This window comes from Pipistrellus kuhlii, unplaced genomic scaffold (assembly GCF_014108245.1).
Source record: "Pipistrellus kuhlii isolate mPipKuh1 unplaced genomic scaffold, mPipKuh1.p scaffold_m20_p_2, whole genome shotgun sequence".
NCBI classification, from domain to species: Eukaryota; Metazoa; Chordata; class Mammalia; order Chiroptera; family Vespertilionidae; genus Pipistrellus; species Pipistrellus kuhlii.
Genome location: NW_023425515.1, coordinates 154,491,869 through 154,508,510, shown reverse-complemented (window position 1 = coordinate 154,508,510; position 16,642 = coordinate 154,491,869). Strand labels below are relative to the sequence as shown.

At 39.0% G+C, this 16,642-nt stretch overlaps 1 protein-coding gene across 9 annotated transcripts in view; it reads left to right on the top strand.

Moving 5' to 3' along the window:
* Positions 1–16,642, top strand: part of PATJ (PATJ crumbs cell polarity complex component) — a 304,720-nt gene that overhangs the window by 113,523 nt on the left and 174,555 nt on the right. For all 9 annotated transcript variants that reach the window (XR_006742178.1, XM_036447829.2, XM_036447830.2 and 6 more), the window contains 3 exons: positions 178–352; positions 12,095–12,166; positions 13,922–14,099. Coding sequence is in view for 8 of the 9 variants with exons in the window: in XM_036447829.2 (XP_036303722.1) it covers positions 178–352; positions 12,095–12,166; positions 13,922–14,099 (425 nt within the window). In the remaining variant the exon portion in view is untranslated. The remainder of the gene's footprint in view (positions 1–177; positions 353–12,094; positions 12,167–13,921; positions 14,100–16,642) is intronic.

The following is a 16,642-nucleotide window of genomic DNA, read 5'->3' as shown; positions in this document are numbered from 1 at the left end:
TTTTCATCATTGTACTTGTCATCATCTGACTTATTAAATATTTTACTTATTTAGTTTAATACAAATAAGTATTCCTAGAAGGGACTTGCCCATAGTAGATGCTCCTAACTATTTGTTGAATGAATGAAGGATGAATGAAAGCATTTTGTGTTCACTATTTTTTGGTTTACTCTATAGGCATGATGATTCCGAATGACGTCCAAGGTCCTGGCTTGCTTGTTGAACTGCCCACTATGGCTCAAAGAAGGCAGCAAGAGGATCTGCCCTTATACCAACTCCCCAGGGCCCGAGTTGTTTCCAAGACCTCAGCACCCACAGGAATGTTGTCTTCTAGATACACCACTGATGCATAGTATGATTTCCTTTTCTTTTACATTATAAAATAGTTCTTTTTTTTCTTCTATAAAAATGAAACAGGCATGATTATGGTGACACATTTGGAAAATACAGAAATTTTATTTTACATTTTATTTTGAGTAAAACCCACTATATTAAACAATATACTAATTGTCTAAGTACATACATACATACATACATACATACATAAAATTGTGCCTTATATGCAATTCTGTATTCTCTCAGTTGCATGCAAAATGGATTACATAAAGTATTTGCTTAGAAAATGGGAAGTTAATAGTTTATTTTTAACAATTCAAGCAAGGTGTATGCGGACAAATGAGGGAATGGGTTTAAGAGTTAGAGAATCTATAGGAATTGGTTTCTGATAACCTGTGGGAAGTGAGAGGGAATAGTTGATGAAGACTCATGGTCCTGGAATGGAGAACCAAATAGACAGTGGAACCATTAGTTCTTTGACAAAGATTATAGGAGCATACACAGGTTAGAAGGGAAAATAATGAGTTCAGTGGAGACATATCAAGGGTTTAAGTATTCATAGGACAACAAAGTGAAGTGGAGTCAATTGAATCCATGATTCTTGGGATTAATGTTGAAGTTGTCCTGACATGGATAATTGGGGACAAAATCAGGCAAGCATTAGTGAAACTCCTGGGTTTGAGTAGCATTTCAGGGGAAGTTCAAGTAATAAGAAGAGCATAGGGTCAAAATTGGAGACCTGCAAAGCAGCAATATTAAAGGTATGAATGGAGGAAAAAAATAGGAAAGTGGAATGAACAAATGATAGAAGGAAATTGATGTACCAGAGGTTGACATAGAAATTAAGGGAAGAGAGAATTTTAACAAAAAAATCATTACAAACTATGGTCACATGCTACAGGGAGGTCAAGTAGATAAAATGGAAATGTTTTCATGGGGCGTGGCCATATGGTCCTTGGTAAGCACAGTTTTATTAGAGTGCATGGTGAATTGAGAATTGAACAAAAGGTCTGAAACTGGACATAGGAAGAACAGACCAGTGTTTTGAGAATCCTGATCATGAAAAAGGAAGATAGAATTCATGAGGTAGGCCAAAACCAGTTTGGCTCAGTGGATAGAGCGTTGGCCTGCGGACTGAAAGGTCCTGGGTTCAATTCCGGTCAAGGGCATGTACCTTGGTTGCGGGCACATCCCCAGTAGGGGGTGTGCAAGAGCAGCTGATCTATGATTCTCTCTCATCGATGTTTCTAACTCTCTTTCCCTCTCTCTTCCTCTCTGTAAAAAATCAATTATATATATATATATATATATATATATATATATATATATATATATATAACTAATGAGTATGGCTCCAACTATTTAAAAAAAAAGAATGCATGAGGTAGGTAGATGATAAATAGATAGATAGATAGATAGATAAATATAAATGATAGAGGGAGAATGAGAGAGAATATGTGTGTGTATCTGTCTGTGTCTTTCTGGAAACAATCCAGAGAAGAAATATGTAAATTCTAGGAAGGGGGGTGATTAAACATAATTCATATAGAGACCCAGTAACTTTGATTTTTTTTTTTCTGTCATTAGGGGAAACGCTACTTTCTAAGAGTGTTGGGGTGCTAGTAGAGTGGCATTAAAAGGAGAAGTGTCAGAGTAGAGAGTAGCTTTTAAAACAAAGGTAGGGGAGTAATGGCTTAGTGGTGGAAGGGAGTTTAGAAAAATATTGGCCCCTCTTGCCAACTTCCCAGAGAGCGAGAGAATGAGCATTAACCACTTGAGTGTGGTATCATGGCAAAGAACCATCAGCTGTTGAGAGAACAGAGAAGGTATGGAGAACATTCAGTGAAGAGGTTAGTGCATGGAGTAGTTTCTTTACAACCTAAAGAAGTTCCACAAAGTGATGGGAGTTTGGCTGGGCAGGTGTTGTAGGTTGGAGTGATATATGAAGGTGAAACCAGAGTGTAGGACTTTGAGTCCAGCAGGAGAATGAACAAAGGGGCTGGAGATACTGACATAGCATAACAGGAATGAGTGATAGGGTGGAATTGACCGGCCCAAATGTTTTTATTAAACCCTTAGTCCAAGAATGATGTTATATCATCTATCAACACAATGATATTGTCTTCTCTATTCAATAACCTGTGACTTCCGCCTAGAGTTTTAGATAGAAACTTCATGAAATGTTGTTCTTTGTGGTTCTGCATAGCTCATTTCTGAGTGGAAAAAGGAGACACAGATAGGCCCAACTAGGACAATCTGGTGGCTTTTCACGCAGAACTGGAGCAGTGTGCAGAGGGTGGTGCAGGCAGGCCCAGTGTCCTAGTGACCTAACCAGCTCCTGGAGGAACTCACAGTGTTAAACAAGCAATGCACTTGTTTCTTTAGGAGAGATGCCGGGAAGTGGCAGTACTGGAAGGGTTAGCAATATATTTTATGACTTTGTATGTGATCAAATTACTTTTTAAATGAGACACTTTTGTCTTTTAAATTTCCCTTGTGCTTAGTGTTAGTCATTGAATCTGGCAGAAAAATTCAGAAATGGGGCTACTTCTCTGAAGCTATAGAACTATTAACTGTAGAATTGAAAAAGGTCTAAACAAATTTTCAAAACCACCCCGCCTTCCTCACGTAGAAGACAAAAGGAACATCAATTGTATCTACCGTAAATTCTTCCAGCTTCTGAGAGGGAAGATAGACTTTACTCTTATCCCATTGCTTTTTTCTCCTAAAATGACTACTTTAGCAAGTCAATTTCTTATGTAAGCACAGGCATTTAAGGGCTTCAACCTAATTTTGTCTTGGGAGATCAGTCTTGCATTGGAAAGTTGTGCTTTTGGCTTGCTCGCATAGATTCAGGATATATTTAAGTCTCAGCAGGTCAGAAGACTTCCTATAAATCATCGTCCCAGTTTTAATCTTTTAGCGAATGCCCATGGTGAATACTTAGTACCACTCAGGAGTCTTTCTGAGCCATGCATAGATTCTTTTGGAAGACGGTCTTTTGGATTATCAAGGTGTCATGAAGTACTAAATAGTATCTTAGATTCTATCTCTCTCTCTTCCTAAATAGTATCTTAAAGTTTCTTCTTTGCATTAATTGTAGTATAGTTATTTAATGTCATATACACTGAGTGGCCATATTATTATGATCTCTGAATGCATAATAATCTGGCCACTCCATGTATATACTATATAATAAAAGTCTAATATGCAAATTGTCCCTTCAACCAGAAGGCAGGCTGGCAATTGCCCATGTCCCCTCCCCCTAGCCAGGCTGGCTGGATCTCACCCATGCACGAATTGATGCACTGGGCCTCTAATATATATATACTGAGTGGCCAGATTATTATGCATTCAGAGATCATCATAATCTGGCCACTCAGTATATATTTGTGTCAAGACAACTTCTTTTTGTGTTTGGAGGCAGGACAAATATTAAGAGGTCAGATCACCCTCAAAGTGGGGCTCCCTACGAGAACTGTGGGCCAGCATGTATAATAACTCTGGAAGGAATCTGAGCTCTTTTGTTCCAAGTATCCTCCTTTATTTGTAAGGTCACTTGAGATCAGGTCTTCAGAATTCACCTGGCTTCAGTCTTTTTCTAACTCATCTTTGTCATCGCCTGCTGCCTGAGGACATATGGGTGCCTATAAAGGGGAACATGCACATCTCTCAGACTAATAGCAGATCTGTGGGATAGACATATTGTGGGTGTTGCTCAGATTTTTCCTCCATTGTTTATAGCTACATGGCCCTGAGAGGGCTTCCCTTGTGTCCAAAATTTCTCATTTATAAAGTACTAGTTTTACAGTTGAAATAAAAGTGAATATAAAGGGCTTCGTATAATGCCTTGAACATAGTAAATGTCTAATGGAAGGTCAGCAGTGATGCTCAGTGACAATGATGGACTCACAGGCCCCGAGGCTTATCTAGGATAGTATTCTTTATTGTGGTTTTTTTTTAAAAACACTCAAGGAGATTGTAGGGTGTTTGTTTTATAATAAAATAGGACCAATTCACAGTTAGTAAAACAAGTTGTCAGAGGCTAAAGCCTTAGGAAGAGGATGAACTTGAGATGAAAGACATTTAAAGTTGACAAGAAATCATGCTGTCTGTATAATAGGATACAAATGAAAAGAAATACTTTACGTATTACATACTTTGTTAGAGTGGTGGAGGTAGAACAGGAGGCAGATGTGATAGTGGGGGAAAGGATTAAATGATTGTTATATTTTGAACTCCCAATACAGTACCTGGCATTTGGTGCCTTTTAAATCAGTGATGGATGTTTAATAGATTTACCTTCGGGATAAACTGCCAAAAATCATGTACAAATTCAGAACATTGGTAAGAGGCTGAGGAAAAGGAAGAAAAGAAATATGTGCATTTGAGAGAGGACTACTCTGGAATGTTTTGAGTTGGGAGGAGAAAGGGGAGGTTTCCAGAATACTTCTGTTGCAGCTGTTGTTCACACTGCAGGGGAAGATTGATGTGAAAAATTAGGGCAGGAAGTACATAAGAATATTACACTGATATCTTTGAGAGTATATTTAGATCTTTGATTATTAATCCAGGCTCTACCAAAGGCCAAAAGAGACATAAAGTTGACTGAAGGAAGCAAGTTACCCTTTGTGACTTGAGCTTTCATTGCCTTAGCAAAACTCTTAAACACAATTGTACATATTAATAAAATGCACAGATTTTTAAGGGACAGTTTCCTTAATTTTGATCCCGTGTAGGTTCATATTACTGACAGTCCAATTAAGATATTGAACATTTCTATCACCGCAGAAAGTTTGCCCATCATCTTGGCAGTGTCTTATCCAAAGTACCTACTGATGTGACTTCTTGTACTGTCATGAATTTATCCTGTTCTAGAAATCATGCAAGTATAATCATGCAGTAGGACTTTTTGTGTGGGTCTGGCTTCTTTTCACTGAGCACAGGTCTGTGCCATTCTAACCTTTAATATGAGGATTGCTTGATTCTTTCTGTGTACTAGTGCCAATAATAACTTGCTTCGTACCCTCAAAATCACTGTAACATCTGTAAAAGTAAACTAACTAGTTTGGGAAACACTAGTGCCCATTCTCCCTGGGTTCAAACACTCAGTATTCCCTATGGCATGTCATGCAAATTGCCATATACAGTCTATATTTAAAGAGGCAAAAGAAATCATGACATAGCTTAGTCACAAGCAGAACTCTTCCTGTTTAATTCCTTTACGGCGCTGCGTTTACTTGGCCCTCCTATGGCTTAGTATGTAGAAATTTTATGTGAAAAAGAAAAGGTGTATTGAAAAGGAAAGGTCACCTTGGCTATCTGGATCCATCTAACTTGGGTATGATGTTGAAAATTTTATTCACAAAGGGATTGTATATCATGATCAAGTCTTACTAATAACACCCACCTGTTCACTAATGAGCTACTCCATCTTTCCTCCCAAATCTGTAAAGAATGATAACTTTGGGGATTTGTTAAAAAGTTCTGAAATAAAAAGCATTGTTTTTCTTGGATGTTTAATTCCCTTGGGAAAAAACTGGTTCTATGTAAGAGGTAAATTTAAAACATTATTTTAAAATTTAAAACTTTAACTGATTGAACTATTGACCATATTTAATTAAAGTGCAAATTATAAAATTTGGTTAGAAATCCCTCATTAAAATTTTAAATATATTTATAAAAATATATATCTTATTATGTGTAATAAAAGTATTTTACTTTCTCAATTAAATTTTACTTGGGGTTAAAAGGTATTGATATATATTGTGCATACCTTCATCATGTAAAGTGACTACATCAGTTGGTATAGTTGCTCATCTCCTGTGACTGTATTTCTAAAACTACTCGCACCGAATGGATAAGCTTTTGCAAGTTTTATCTCTCTTTAATTATAAAATAATCTGATTAAAATATACACATGCCAATTTCCTGAAGAAAGTTAATATTCTTTGAAATAGTCAGTCTCTTTCAACAAAAGAATCTTTTTGCTACACATTTTATCTAAAACTTGCCATAATGCTCCCCCTCTAAACCCTTCTCTTAATTTGTGAAAGCTAGCAGTTTAGGATATTTTTGGTTTTTAATTTTAATAGATAAATCAATAGCTTATACTAATATTAAAGCTTGGTTTTCATTCTAGTTTATTTTATTTTATTTTTTCATTTTTTAAAATAAATCTCTATTGTTCATATTATTACAAATGTTCCTCTTTCTCCCTCCCCCCCACCTCCATTGCTCTCCTCCACCAGGTTCCCATTCCACCGTCTGCCCTTTCCCCACCCCTCATTGTCCTCATCCATAGGTGCACAGTTTATGTTCAATCTCTTCCCACATCCTCCTCTCCCCTTTTCCCCAAGAATCTTCAGTTCACTCCGCTTCCATACCTCTGATTCTATTATATTCAACAGTTAATATTGTTCATCAGATTTTTTTTTAATTTCCTTGGTTTTTAGATTCACTTGTTGATAGTTACGTATTTGTTGTTCATAGTTTTTATCTTTATTTACTTTCTCTTCCAAAAGAACCCCCTTCAGCAATTCATATAATTCTGGTTTGGTAGTGATGAACTCTTTTAGCTTTTTTTTATTGGTGAAGTTCTTTATCTGGCCTTCAATTCTGAGTGATAGCTTTGCTGGATAGATTATCTTTGGCTGTAGGTTCTTACTATTCATCACCTTGAATATTTCTTGCCATTCCCATCTGGCCTGCATGGTTTCTGTTGAGAAATCAGCTGACAATCATATAGGTGCTCCCTTATAGGTAACTACCTGCTTTGCTCTTGCTGCTTTTAATATTCTCTTTTTGTCTTTTGCTCTTGGAATTTTAATTATGATTTGTCTTGGTGTGATCTTCTTTGGATTCCTTTTGTTTGGAGTTCTGTGCGCTTCCTGGACTTGTAAGTCTAATTCTTTCACCAGGTGGGGGAAGTTTTCTGTCACTATTTCTATCAGTATGTTTTCGATATCTTGCTCTCTGTCATCTTCTGGGACCCCCATAATTCTGATGTTGGCTCGCTTGAAGTTGTCTCAGAAGTTTCTTACATTATCTTCAACTTTCTGGATTCTCTTGCCTTCTTGCTTCTGTGGAGGAGTGTCTTCTGCTCTTTATGTTCCAAATCTTTGACTTGATTCTTACGATCTTCCATTCTGTTTTTAGGACTCTGTATAATATGTTTTATTTCAGACAATGTATTCTTTATTTCTTATTGATCCCTTATTATTTCTTGTTGATTCCTTATTATTTCTAGTTGATCCCTTTTCATATCCTCATAGGACTCATCGATCTTTTCTAGGAAATTCTTGAAAAACCTTATAAGCATGGTTTTGAACTCTATATCCAGTCGCTTTTTGTCCTCCATTTCTTTCGTTTGTGATCTTTTTCCTTGTCTCTGCATTTTCGCAGCTTCCCTGAGTTGGTAGCCTTAAAAGTCTCTGTGTTCTGCTTGGATGGGGCGGAGTTTCAGGGTGGAGCCTACAGCCTTGGCCACATCAGCCACGTCAGCCACTCCCTATGCGGCTCCTGAGTCTCAGTGTTTCTCAGGGTCCTTCAGTACTCGCTGCAAGCACCTCTGAGAGTGAGGTGCTCTCAAGTTTCGCCTGCTACCAAACAGTCTAGTCTCTCCCCCAATGAGCCCAGAACTGGAGCTCAGTTGGAAATGGGGTTGGAAGTGGGGTTCAGAGCAGCCTGGGGCTTTTGACTCCTTCCCACCAGAGCAATCCCGTGGCACAGTCAACAGTCCCTTCTCTGCGTGCAATGTGCGCACCTCCAGGGCTCTGCCTTTCGCTGCTCCCCCGGGTTTCTGCCTTACAGCCCAGTCTCCCTCTGTATGAGCCTGGGTCCCCAGGGTCTGGCCTAGAACTGGGGTTCAGAGCAGTCGGAACTGGGGCTCAGCACAGTCCGGAGCTTTTGTCTCCTTCTCACTAGGGCAATCTGGCAGCAGAGTCAACAGTCCGTCCTCTGTGCACAATGTGCGCGCCTCCGGGGGATCTGCCTTTCGCTGTTCCCCTGAGATTCTGCCTCACAGCCCAGGCTTCCTCTGTATGCGCCTGGGTCCCCAGGGTCTGGCCTAGAACTGGGGTTCAGTGCCGTCGGGTCTGAGGTTCAGCACAATCCGGAGCTTTTATCTAGGGAATGCTAGCCAGGCACTCAGCCTCCCCCTCCTCTCCGGCTCCATCCTTTCTGCGCGCGTAGCGTGTCTCCGGACCTTAGGCTTTTACAGCTCTTCTGATTTTCCTTCTGGCTTTCTCTTTCCTTCTTGTAGAATTTCCAGTCAGTCGACTTTCCTGTAGCTCTGGGCAATGTCCATATTATATTTTAGTTGTATTTTATTGAAATTGTTGTGTGCGGCTGCGGTTAGGTGTTTACCTGTGCAGCTATCTTGGATCCTCTTCTCTAGTTTATTTTTTAATTAAAGAATTTAATTTCTAGAATGACAACATATTTGTATAATAATAAAGATGCATATGTGTGTTTTTTTCATAATGCCTATTATGAACTATTTTTGCTCACAACACTTCTGACACCGGTTCCATGGAGTTATTGCAGACTCCACAGCATAAAGGTTCAACCCTATAAGATTGCCCTGACTTCACATGCCAGTTGCCAACTGTACTTCTGACCAGACAGCTTGAAATTGGGTATTCCCACAATCTCTCCCATAGGCTTGTGAGGAGGGCTTACAGAACTCAAGAAAGCACTTTACTATAAAGTGGTTTATTTAAAGGACACAACTCGGGAATAGCCAAATGGAAAAGAGACATAGGGCAGGTATTGTGGGGAGGTGTGAGGTGTGCACGGTGCTTCCATTCTTCTCGGCACATCACCCTCCCAGCATCTTGAGGTGTTCTTCAACTTGGAGGGTCTCTGAACCCTGTCCTTTAGGCTTCTTTTCTCTTTATGGAGATCCATTAAGTAGGCAAAATTATTTACATCATTAGCCATTGGTGCTTGAACTCAATCTCTAGTCCATCTCCCCTTCCCAAAGGTGGGGCTGAGGGTGGGACTGAATGTTCTAATTCTAATCACCTATTTGTTCTCTGGCAGCAGCACCCATCTGAAACTATCCAGGGTCCTACCAAGAATCACCTTATTAGCACCAATTCAGTTCTGGTTGAAAGGAGATTGTTATTAATAACAAAAGATGTTCTTATCACCCATATCAAAAAGGAAATTCCAAGGGTTCTAGAAGCTCTATGTCAGGAATGAGCACAGACATGAATGATTTATTTCTTACTAGAGGCTTGGTGCATGACATTTGTGCACTAGGAGGAGGGGTCTCTCAGCTTGGCCTGTGCCCTCTTGCAGTCTGGGAGCCCATGACAGACAACGCCTAAGGGGTCCTTAGTGCTGCTGCAGAGTCAGGAAAGGCTCCCAACACAAACACTGTGCTTGCCAACCGTGAGCCCTGCTTCTGGCTGCCTGAGCAGCTCTCTCCCTGTGAGAGCGCACTGACCACCAGGGGGCAGCTCCTGCATTGAGCATCTGCCCCCTGGGGGTCAGTGCTCATCATAGTGACCAGTTGGTCTGCCGTTTGATCGATTTGCATATTAGGGTTTAATTATATAGGATGTGGGAGAAATTTTTATGCAAAAAATGAAAAACTTGCAAAGGAAATTAATACTGGTTGAGCTTTAGTTAAATGTCAGGTTTTTTCTCATTTAATCTTTGTTACTGTTACATAGAGTAATCATAATATGAAAGTTTATGTGATGATTACAACTATCCAATGAATAATAATGTGCTATGATAAAAGTGAACACTTGACTTAAATTGATGGAATCATGGGAGTATCATTTAGGGATTGCATTCAAAGGCTCATAGACAAAATCCCCCACTCCTCTTTTAGCATTGGCTTAACTATGCAGGGCCTTCATTTTCTTTTTTTCAAGTAAAAAGTTTTGAAGAAAGTGGTCTGTCAGAGTCTGAAACATGTCCTTACTGGATGGCTTCTGGTGGTTTTAAGATGGATGTTTCACCACCAATATCATCTCTGCCTTCTAGGCAAGGAGAAGGGAAGGGTGCAGAGCAAAAGGCTTCTGCCAACCAATTCTCCTTCATTTTAATAAGTTTTCCGGGAAGTCTCATCTAGGAACTTTTGCTTCCATATCCTCACAGTGACCATTAATTGAAAGGAAATTCACAAATGTACTTCTTTAGAACTGGGCAAAGTGCCATCTGGAATAACAGAGTTCTGCTGGTAAGGGAAAGTGGGAGAGAGGTCTTTAGATAAGTAACCAGCAGATATCTGCCAGCAGTTTGCCCCTGAATGCTATAATGCTTCTAATCATAAAACACAGATTGGCAAAGGCAAGAAGGCCATCTGGCTAGTGGGTGAGATGTTAATGATCCCGATTTCTTACCTGACTTTTGGAATGTCTAGATCCTTTCAGCTTCCTCCTTTACAGTTATTCTTAAGCTATTATATCCTAGAAAGTCTGTAGAATGGCAAGGAAGTTGAATTTTCTTACTTTTTACAGGACGTAGTTGAGAGTTCAGAGAATAATGGAGCATTGAAACTTAGTGCGGAAAGAAAGATTTAGGTACTGTGAGGAAGTTGTATAGAATGTCTAAGCCTCAGTTCCTCATGTGAAAAATATAGTTATGTGGCCTGCTGTGCCTACTTCATGGGGTTTTTGTGAAAAGTAAATGAAAGTGGTAGTGCCTACATTTTTATATAGAGTAATACAGTGTAGAGTGTCAGACATATTATTTCATTGGGTGGTTCAAAGTCATATACCTATTTCATGGCACAGGTTAGAGTGGAGCTTAGGACTCCTGGCTCCTCTTCCAGATAATTATCTCTACCCTATTAGATAGCACTACTTATATAATTACTCTGTAGTTCAGCATTTTGTTATTAAGCAGTTCCATGCTAACATTCTTGATGGGTGAAAGTATGGTTGTGGTATGGTAGGTGGGAGGATTGAATTAGATAACATAAGTAAATCTCTCTGTAAACTGAAAAGTGATGTATAACTACACAAGATATCATGGGATACCAATGATGGGAATTATTTAGAGTGATAGAAAAATTTAGAAAGAGGGATCATGTTTACTGACTGTTAAGCCATTCATGTTGATCTATTCTCTGAGCTGTTCAAAATTTTTAAGGAATATATCCTATTTAATAGAAGGCTAATATGCAAATTATAACCTTGACCTGTTCAACCAGGGGGTGGGCCGGCCCGCCAACTGCCTGGGGACCCTCCCTCCAGCTGGCCTCACCCCCAATAGGCTCCCTCTTCCCTTGATTGGGGGTTGGGCCAGCCAACTGCTTGAAGTCCCTCCCATCCCAGCCAGCTCAGCCCCAATTGCCGCCCGCCCCCCCCCCCCCCCCTGCCAATTGGAGGGTGGGGCTGGCTGGCCAACCTCCTGTATCCTATACTCCCAGCCAGCCCAGCCCTGATCAGCCCCAATCAGGGTGGGCTGGCCAAACCCCACCTGTGAACGAATTTGTGCACCGGGCCTCTAGTTTTTATTTTGATAGAGGAACAAATATTACACAAATCAAACACACAATTTTTGAAAATAGCATATAGAGTGTCACCAATAGAAGAGCTTATAATCTATGATTTTCTGGTGCTGGGTGAATATTTGTTGAGTTGAACATTAAAACAATATATTTTTACTTTGTACGAACAGTTAACTATTGATGTAAATATTTTAAAAGCTTAAAAATTAAGAACTGTTTAACTACACATAGATTGTGCAATTTTATGTATTATAAATTGTGTGTGTATTTTTTTTTCCTCCTTAGTGAGTTACCTGAGAGAGAAGAAGGTGAAGGGGAAGAAACTCCAAACTTCAGTCACTGGGGTCCACCAAGAATGTATGTTGATGACATTATTGGCTTTCTTAGTAGAACAACACAATCAGCTGCTTTTTTCTTTAATATTACTATCATCCAGTCATTCTCTAATGATTGAGAAATTGCTACTCATATGTAGACTGGCCCAAAGTTTAGCTTTATTTTGTCTTATCTAGAGATTTAGCAGGCAAAATGACTACAATCAATCTTAGGAAAATATTGTATTCTTTCAGATAAAACAACTTTCAAATGTCCATTTATGACAGCCACTGATGGGCTAAGCATAGTTTATCCCTGCCTCACTGAGGGCAGATAGGGCTGCCTTGATTACAGTAAATCTTCTTTATGTATGAACAACAACAGTAGTGAAGCTATACCATATACCAATTTATCTCCCCCTCCAACTCCTTGTGCCTGTGTGTACGAACAGAATGTGTTGGACCCATCTCTCTTAGATACTCTTATAAATTTATGTAGGCATGAGGGCTGTACTTTATTAAGATTATCAAAGTCTTCCTTTAGCTGCTTTGTCTATTCTTCATGCATTATTAATTTCACTGTGCCCACAAAAACTTTTTTCTTGCACTTACAGTTTTGTCTTAAAAATGCTTAGGAACTGTTTTCTGAGCTACTTTTATATTTGCATGAATTACAGGCTAATTCATGCAACTGGAGCAAAATTCATAATATTTTGAGGGTCAAGTTTTTTGTTTTGTTTTTGTTTTAATTCTCACTCAAGAATATATTTGTTGAATTTAGAGGGGGTGAGGGGAATATCAATGTGAGAGAGAAACATCAGTGGTTGCCTGCTGGAAGCTCCCCAACTGAGGATCAAACCCACATTGTGCTCTGTCCAGGAATGTGCTCTGACCAGGAATGTGCTCTGACCAGGAATTGAACCCACAGGCTTTTAGTGTATGGGACAATGCCCCAACCAACTGAGCCACGTGGCTGGGGCTTGAGGGTCAAGTGCTATCCCATATGTTTTTGAAATGATGTGAAGGTAGAAAGAAAAGGAAACCATCCTACTTAAGAGCAGATAAAAATATCTGTTCTCCACTTAAAGAACCTCAGATTACACCTGCTGACTGGGAGAAGCAGCTTGGGGTAACAAGCCTCTCAATGGCAAATTTATTTTGTTCTGAATTTTTCTGCTTTTTGCAGAGACTTGATTTTTTTCACCCATTTGTTCTTTTCTTAATCCAATCTTTGCTAAAATTTATGGATGTAGATGAAAAGAACTAATGTGGTAGGAGATGGGAACATTGAGGCCTAGCTAAATCTCTCTATATTGAGTTGTATTTATTGTTTTAGATACCTATCTTTTTCAGAATTTAAACTTTCACATATGCCATGAATTTTTTTAAATTTTTAAGAAATCTATTGATTTTTAGAGAGAGGGAGGAAGGGGGAGAGAAAGAGAGTGAGGAAGAGAGAGAGAGAGAAACATCAATTTGATGTTTCACTTATTTACGCATTCAGTGGTTGATTCTTGCATATGCCATGACAAGGGATTGAACCTGCAACCTTGGCATGTTGGGATGACGCTCTAACCAATTGTGCTACCCGCCCAGGGTTATACCATGAATTATAATAATATCTTATAATTTAGGAATGAGGTACAATTTCTGAACATTTGTAAAAATATATTTAGAAAATATATTTATATAAAATATGAGCCACAAGGATATGGTACAAATTGAACACTTACAGTAACAGTCCCACAAATTAAATTAACTTGTTTCATGAGTGCATTTTGTTTTATTCTTTTTACAGTGTTGAGATTTTTAGGGAACCCGATGTGTCTCTTGGTATTAGCATTGTTGGTGGACAAACCGTTATAAAACGCCTGAAGAATGGAGAGGAGCTTAAAGGTATATTTATCAAACAAGTTTTAGAAGATAGTCCAGCAGGAAAAACAAACGCTCTTAAAACTGGAGATAAAATACTTGAGGTAAATATTAAAATTCTGGTTTTGTTTTAATGTAATGTGAAATAGTAAAATAATCATTTAGCCAGAATGCCTATCTTTATGCGATGAGGTATACGTGTGTACAATTGGTGTATTTTATTGAGATGCCGTAGTTTGTATGTTGTTTGCACAATCGTATGAGATTCTAAAATTAGAGTGGTAGCATATCTTTAAAATAGAGGCATAATATGCTATTTAGACCAGACAGCCAAATGACCTTCTGGATGACACCGGGGCTCTGAGGGTGGAACCCCTTGAACAAATTTTGTGCATTGGACCTCTAGTAAAACAACAAAACAAAAAGCTTTGATTGACTAAACAAACAATTTCAAAATTTAACAGAATGAGGCCCGTGGTGGGCATCATGTTTCTTCCACAATCTGTAACAAGCTCTAAATTTTATCAGTGTGTGTAGGTGGGCTGGCCATGCCTGTCCTCCCAGTGTTGCCCTGGAAGTCGATGAAAGAAGGATGAATCCATTGTTCACATGTGTCAGGCTTTGTAGAGTGGAATCAAAACACTGAGACTGTCCTGAGGTGTGAATCTGATACATTTCTTTGCATTGATTTTATTGGATGACACCATATTGAATATCTTCAACCTGAGTATCTACTTGTTATTGATTTATACTCTATGATGCTAAATATCAGCTATGGTGAGTGAAAAGAGCCCTGGAGGCCGTGGGTTGAAGTCTAGATTGTTCTGTTTATTTCTATTTGTACTCATTCTCAGTTTCCATATAAAATGGAAATGGGAATTCAAAACCCTTAATATCATTGTGAGGATTAAATCAAGACATCATATGGAAATGCTCAGAATAGCCCTGCGTTGATTGTAGCATTGGCCCATACACCAAAAAGGTTGTGGGAAGCAACTAATTGATATTTCTCTCTCACATTGATACCTTTCTCTCTCTCTCTCTCTCTCTCTCTCTCTCTCTCTCTCTCTCTCTCTCTCTCTCTCTCTCTTTCTTTCTCATCAATAAACATGTCCTCAGGTGAGGATAAAAAATTTTTAATGCTCTCCATATACAAATTCTATGTTACATTTGTTTTATGCAATTTAAAAAATGTTTTTAAATGCACTGGGAACATGGCAGTGAAGAAAATGACCAAAAAATCCCTTCTCTGATGCATTTGCATGTTAGTTGAAGAGATAAACAATACAGAAAATAATATGTAGAATGTTAGACTGAAATAAGTAGCTTTGGAGAAAAATATTAGGGAAGAAGATAAGGAATGACAGGAGTGAAGGCAGTAGTTGGAATTAATAGATTTGTTGTAGAAGAAGGCAAGTACAGGAAATGAATGAGCCATGTGGGTTGATGGGGGAAGAAGGCTGCAGGAAAACTAAAGTGTGAATACTCTGAATGCAATGAGAATCCAATAGAGAATTATGACTGCATACACATTTTAAAAGGATACTCGCTGTCTGGGGCAGGTATTGTTTCTTTTATTTAGTAATTACATGGTACAGGTTTTTCCTTTTCTTTCTTTCTTTCTTTTTTTTTTTTTTTTTTTTTTTTTTTTACTATATTTAATTGATTTTTCACAGAGAGCAAGAGAGAGGGATAGAGAGTAAGAAACATCGATGAGAGAGAATCATCGATCAGCTGCCTTTTGCACACACCCCCTCTGGGGGTGTGCCCGCAATCCAGGTACATGCCCTTGAGTGGAATCGAATCTGGGACCTTTCAGTTCGCAGGCTGACGCTCTAGCCACTGAGCCAAACCGGTTTTGTCCCTTTTCTTTATTTGCATCCTTATTTATTACTTTGTTTAGTTGTATTTTTTAAGCAACATATAACTGGATTTTGCTTTTGTAAATCTAAATTGATAATCTTCATCTAAGTAAATAGAGCATTAATTTATTTTTAATTTTGATTACTGCCATAATTGAACTTAATTTCTAATTTTATATTCTGTTTTATCTTTTTTTAACTTCCTCTTTTGTAATAATTATAGATTCATAGAAAATTGCAAATAAATGTACAAGGAATTTCTGTGTACCCTTTCCTCAGCCTTCCCCAATATTAGTGAAATACACAATTATAGTATAACTAGAGGACTAGTGTACAAATCCATGCACAGGTGGGGTCCCTCAGGGTAGCCTGTGGGGATCAGGCTGAAATCTGCAGTCCAATGTCACCTGCTGCTCCTACCTGCTGCTCCCACTCATCTTGGTCCTGCTTTATTCATTTAAAGTCCCAATCAGGAGAGTCTTGCACTACAGCAGTGGCACTTGCCAGCCATGAGCCCTGTATCTGGCATTTATTCTGAGTGGGCTTGGGGCAGCCGGGATGCATTCGACCTTCTGAGTGGGTGGTGGGACACCCTTGCAGGCCCAGGATCAGATCCATCCCACTGACACTTGTGCTGGTTATTGGGAGCCACCTGGTGGCTGCTTTTATATCATTTCTTCCTTATGGAGCATCCAGGGAAGGGAAGTGGCCGCATTGCCTGAGGCTGACTTCCAGGTGGTCAGGGCGCTGTCAGGATCATGCTAGCAGCACTGGTTCCTTGGTGC